The sequence below is a fragment of the Ranitomeya imitator genome, chromosome 1, assembly GCF_032444005.1.
Source record: "Ranitomeya imitator isolate aRanImi1 chromosome 1, aRanImi1.pri, whole genome shotgun sequence".
NCBI lineage: Eukaryota > Metazoa > Chordata > Amphibia > Anura > Dendrobatidae > Ranitomeya > Ranitomeya imitator.
In genome coordinates this window covers 360,937,912-360,942,797 of record NC_091282.1, presented here as the reverse complement: position 1 = coordinate 360,942,797, position 4,886 = coordinate 360,937,912, and the positions used below count along the sequence as shown (strand labels likewise).

Genomic DNA, 4,886 nt, shown 5'->3' with positions numbered 1-4,886 from the left:
AAACATGCAAAACAAATCAGGAATGGGGCAAACATTTTTTCACACAACTGTAGAAGGATTCTTGATGTTATTTAAAGATGTGATCATTTAACTCCAAAAAGTATGACCTTTTTATGATGTCCCAAAACATAAAATAGTAATCTCTGCAATTTATATGAGTCCAAGCTAGACACCTAAATTGATTGTTGATTCTTTCGAAAAAAGGTTACTACGTTATCAGTAGTCTTTCTTCATGGTTCTTTCTCTGTTTATGGTTGCACCTTAGGTAATCAATATACAATGCCTTCTAAGACTGATCCATAATTTCATGTTTCAGAAACACTTAATCATTTCTGGTAACATCTACTTCCATTCTTGGTAAATAAAAACTACCATTGTAAAATCAAAATCTGGATGAGAATGTTTAATACCACTATCAGTTTTCTCCTCATACAATTCTATTACAGTGAAGCTCTTTGTATCTTCATTTTTTCACTTCTTCTACTGTCCTACTTGACCACTTTGGCTGGAAATATTCTTATAATCTTTGCAACCTCAAAGCATCAGAGTCTCCATACTCCTATGTACTTCTTTCTTTCAAACTTGTCCATAGTAGAAATATGTGTCACAACAACGATCACACCCAAATTGATGTCCATTGTTTTATTTGGAAACCGTGTAATTTCCTATTGGGGTTGCTCTTTACAGTGCTACTTTTATTTTGCTTTAGCGTCCATTGATTTCTTTCTCTTAGCAGTTATGTCTTTTGATCGGTATGTGGCAGTTTGTCTACCTTTACATTATGTTACTGTGATGAATTATAGATTATGCCTGTACCTTGCTGCAGGTTCTTGGTTGCTTGGCTTCATGGATACTTTACCACCGACAATTTTCACTTACAATGTACATTTTTGTGGATCTGAAATTGAACATTTTTTTTGCGACATTGAACCAATTCTAAAACTTGTCTGTGAAGACACTAGCCTTATAAATCTTCTAAGTCTGATAGCTTCTTCATTTACTGTTCTTGGGTCACTTGCATGCATCACGGTATCTTATACACTTATAATCTTTGCCATTTTTAAAATACGGTCAGGTGGCCAGCGATGTAAGACTTTCTCCACCTGTTCCTCCCACCTTATGCTTGTTGTGATATTTTATTCAGGTTCTCTCTTTATGTGTCTGCGTTTTATTAATGGATCTTCTTTTGACATCAACAAGATGGCAGTTGTCCTGAACACCATAATAACACCTATGTTGAACCCATTCATCTATACACTGAGAAACAGCCAAGTACAGCATGCCATACGAGTAACCTTTGCTTAGACCTGAAAATTAGTGAGTATTTCCACTATTTACCTTTTTTGTTTACCCAAACAAAACGTTCAAAAATAATTGCAAAATGGTAACCAATATTTCCCAAATCAGGAACAATAAAAGTAGCATTGTTCTAAACTACGTTTTCCAAAGTAGGTATGACCTTTGCTATCTTGGGCAGCAGAGCAATAAACTACAAATACAGTATGCATGTGAGCACAATGGTTTTTTATTATTAGAATAAAATTAATAAAAGGCATAGTGCTCACATGCATACTAATTATCATTTATTTTTAGACCACCATAGATTTCATGGTGCTGTACATAAGAAAGGGTTACATAAAAGATACAAATATAAAATATGGTGAACAAACTAAAAATGATAGTTAGTACCAAAAGAAGAGGACCCTGCCCTGTACAGGATAATGGGGAAGGAGACAGTGAGTTAGGGAATTGCAGCAGTTTTGGTGTGGGTGAAGTAGCAGGTGATCATTGCAGGCTGCAAGATTTCTTGAAGAGATGAATTTCGATCTGAAGGATAATCGGATGAGGGATACTCGGGAGAAGTCTTGCAGATGATTGGGTAAGGAACATATGAGTATGGAGGAGAGAAGGAGGTCTTGGGAGGACTGTAAGTTGCATGTTGTACGATATCGGGAGATTAGTTCAGAGATATAGGGAGGAGACAGATTATGGAAGATTTTGTAGTTCACTGTTAGCAGTTTGAACTGGATACGTTTGGGAATTCGGGGCCCAATAAAGGGATTTGCAGAGGAATAAGGCAGTAGAGTTAAGGAGAGACTAGAGAGGTGTGAGTGTGTTTGCAGGGAGGCCACAGACGAGAATATTTCAGTAGTCGAGGCGGGAGATGATGAAGGCATGCACTAACATTTTTGTAGATTCAGGGTTGAGGAAAGGATGTATTCTGGAAATATTTTTGAGTTAAAGGCTGCAGTAGATGGCAAAAGCTTGGATGTGCAGTTTGAAGGACAGGGCAGAATCAAGGGTTACTTACTGCACTGCAAAGAGTGTGGTATCATTAATTATGATGGACAAAACTGGCAGGGGATTTAGGTGAAATGGAGGAAAGATGATGGGTTTTGTTTTTGGCCACATTGATTGTTAGGTAGAAGAAGATGGAGAATATGACTGATAGACACCTTGGGATTTTGGACAGCGGAAAGGTGATGTCAGGACCAGAGAAGTAGATCTGAGTGTCATCAGAACATAGGTGGAAATAAAAGCAATAGGACTTTATCAGTTATCCCAGGTTAAAGGTATAGATTGATAAGAGTAGCGGTCCCGGGACAAAGGCTTGAGGGACACCAACAGAGAGGACGTGATGAGGAAGTAGTGTGGGAGTGGGAGATACTAAATATGTGTTTAGAAAGGTACAAAGAGAGCCAGGAGAGTGCAAAGTCTTTGATTCAAGGGAAAAGAGGATTTGTAGTGGGAAGGAGTGGTTGACTGTATCAAAGGTAGAGGATAGGTCTAGAAGGAGGAGTTTGGAGAATTGTCTGTTAGCTTTTGCATTAAATCGTTCGTTACTAATTTCGGTTAGGGTAATTTTAGTGGGGAGGTGGGGATGGAAGACGGATTTTAGATTGTCAAAGAATGAGTTAGATGAAAGGGGGGATGAGTTTAGAGGTGAATAAAAGAAGCAATATAGGACGATAGCTGGACAAGGATGTTGGGTCAAGGTATGGTTTAATTAGGATAGGTGTGATTGTGGCATGCTTGAAAGCAGAAGGTACCAAAAGTTAATATTAAGTTGATGAGTTGGGTTAGGGCCGGGATAAGTGTAGAGGTGAAGTTCAGTAGGAGGTGAGATGAGGTCAAGTGCACAAATAGTGAAGTGAGATTTGGAGAGGAGAAAGCTTTCCTTCATTGTTGGTGGGAAGGAAGGTTATGGGGCAGGGGCATTGGTCTATTATATATGGAATGAAGTGGTAGTTCCAGCTCCTTAAAATTCAAAGTCTTTATTATTTACAGCTGTGATAAAGATCTTAGTTGATCGAAACGCGTTGCTTATACCTTTCTTTTTCGCTGCCTATGCATCCATGATGTACAAGGATTCTTTGATGACTATGAAGTTTTAACTTGGAAAATAAAGACTTTGAATTTTAAGGAGCTGGAACTACCACTTCATTCCATATATTGTATCCAATGCACGTCGGGTCAGGACGAGTTCCGCGCACCTGTGGTATCGGTGAGCTGGCAGAGGCTTAGCCTCTTTTTCTTTTGTTTTATTATACATAGGGATTGTGGTGATTGTGCAGTAAAGGCTTTTTTTGGTCAATTTTATTTTTGAAATATGCAGCATAGTATTCTGCAGAGATGAAAGAGGTTGTTGAATAATTGTTTGGGGTTGTGGGATGAAGAAGATATGATGGTTATGAAGTAGATCTGTTTATCAGAGATGAGGGCCAATTTGAATGTGAAAGTTACTTTTTAGAATTCGGTGAAGTCTTCTTACAAGAGTGCTGTCTTCCAGCATCACTCTAACTACAACTCTAACTAAGTACTGTATGTACTCTTGCCAAAGCTTTTTTGTGAGGTTGTAGTGCCAAGGTTATCTATTGATTCATCACACTTTGCCATGTACATGAGGGGTTACCAAGTCAATAGCTGATGCAAGTGTGGCATTGTAGAAAACTGTGGTGCTGTCTGTGTTATGGAGTGAAGATATGGAGGACAACTTTATTATAGAGTCAGAGAGTGTGTGAATGTATAAGTTTGCGATGTTTCTGTGGGGGTGTGCTAGTTGTGGGACATGGACAGCAGGTGAGGAGGACGAAGCGAGAAAGTATGGCGGGTAAAGATAAGGTCTAGTGTATGTCTGTCTGTGTAGGTGGCTGTGGAGAACTTCTGAGTAAGACCAAAAGATGAAGCTAGCGACAGCAGTTTGGAGGATGTAGACTGACAGATGTCAATGGGGAGTTTAAGGTCACCCATGATGATGGTGGGATTATACATATAAAAAGGGACATGCGACGTTTTGGTCACACATGGCATCTCTCAAGCCAAAAAACACATGTACACCTTGTTTTTAACTTGAGAAAGTCCCTTTATGGCCAAAATATCACATGTCCATTTTTTATGTCTACACTGGTGCAAAATAAAACTTTTGAAGGATAGCAACAGGTACCTTGGATCCTTGGATTGTTCACAGCTTTTGCAACCGAGTGAAGGGTTGCACCAAGTCTGCATAGGACACGTAGTGTTGCACGGGATATACCTTTTAAATGATGTTGGCAATGTCTGCAGAGAGAAAGTATAAAAGTCAGGTGGAGAAGTAGTCAACAAACACAGTGGGCTGGCAGGGAGTCTGGTATATGACAGACACTTGTAGGTTGGAAGGAGAGTAGATACATACATAATGCACTCCAAAAGAAGGAATGATGAGGGAGCATAGAAGTGGGATAAGGTTGAAGGTGCAGTTGTTAGAAAGGAGACTACCCACAACACAACACAAGTAAATACAAAATGTAGTTTTTAAATTAATGTCTTTATTATTAAGGGAAAAAGAAATGCAAACCTACAGGACCCTGTGTGAAAAAGTGATTGTTCAATCCCCCCTTAAAACATAA

The 4,886-nt window shown here is 39.0% G+C and overlaps 1 protein-coding gene across 1 annotated transcript; it reads left to right on the top strand.

Moving 5' to 3' along the window:
• Positions 1-399: 399 nt before the first annotated feature.
• On the top strand, positions 400-1,305 carry LOC138667143 (olfactory receptor 6M1-like). The gene has a single exon (XM_069755471.1). The coding sequence runs from the start codon at positions 400-402 to the stop codon at positions 1,303-1,305; it is 906 nt and encodes a 301-aa protein (XP_069611572.1).
• The last annotated feature ends 3,581 nt before the right edge of the window (positions 1,306-4,886 follow it).

Bases quoted from the DNA above. Each gene is read 5' to 3' on its own strand.
- LOC138667143 (XM_069755471.1), top strand. From the start codon at position 400: ATGTTTAATACCACTATCAGTTTTCTCCTCATACAATTCTATTACAGT.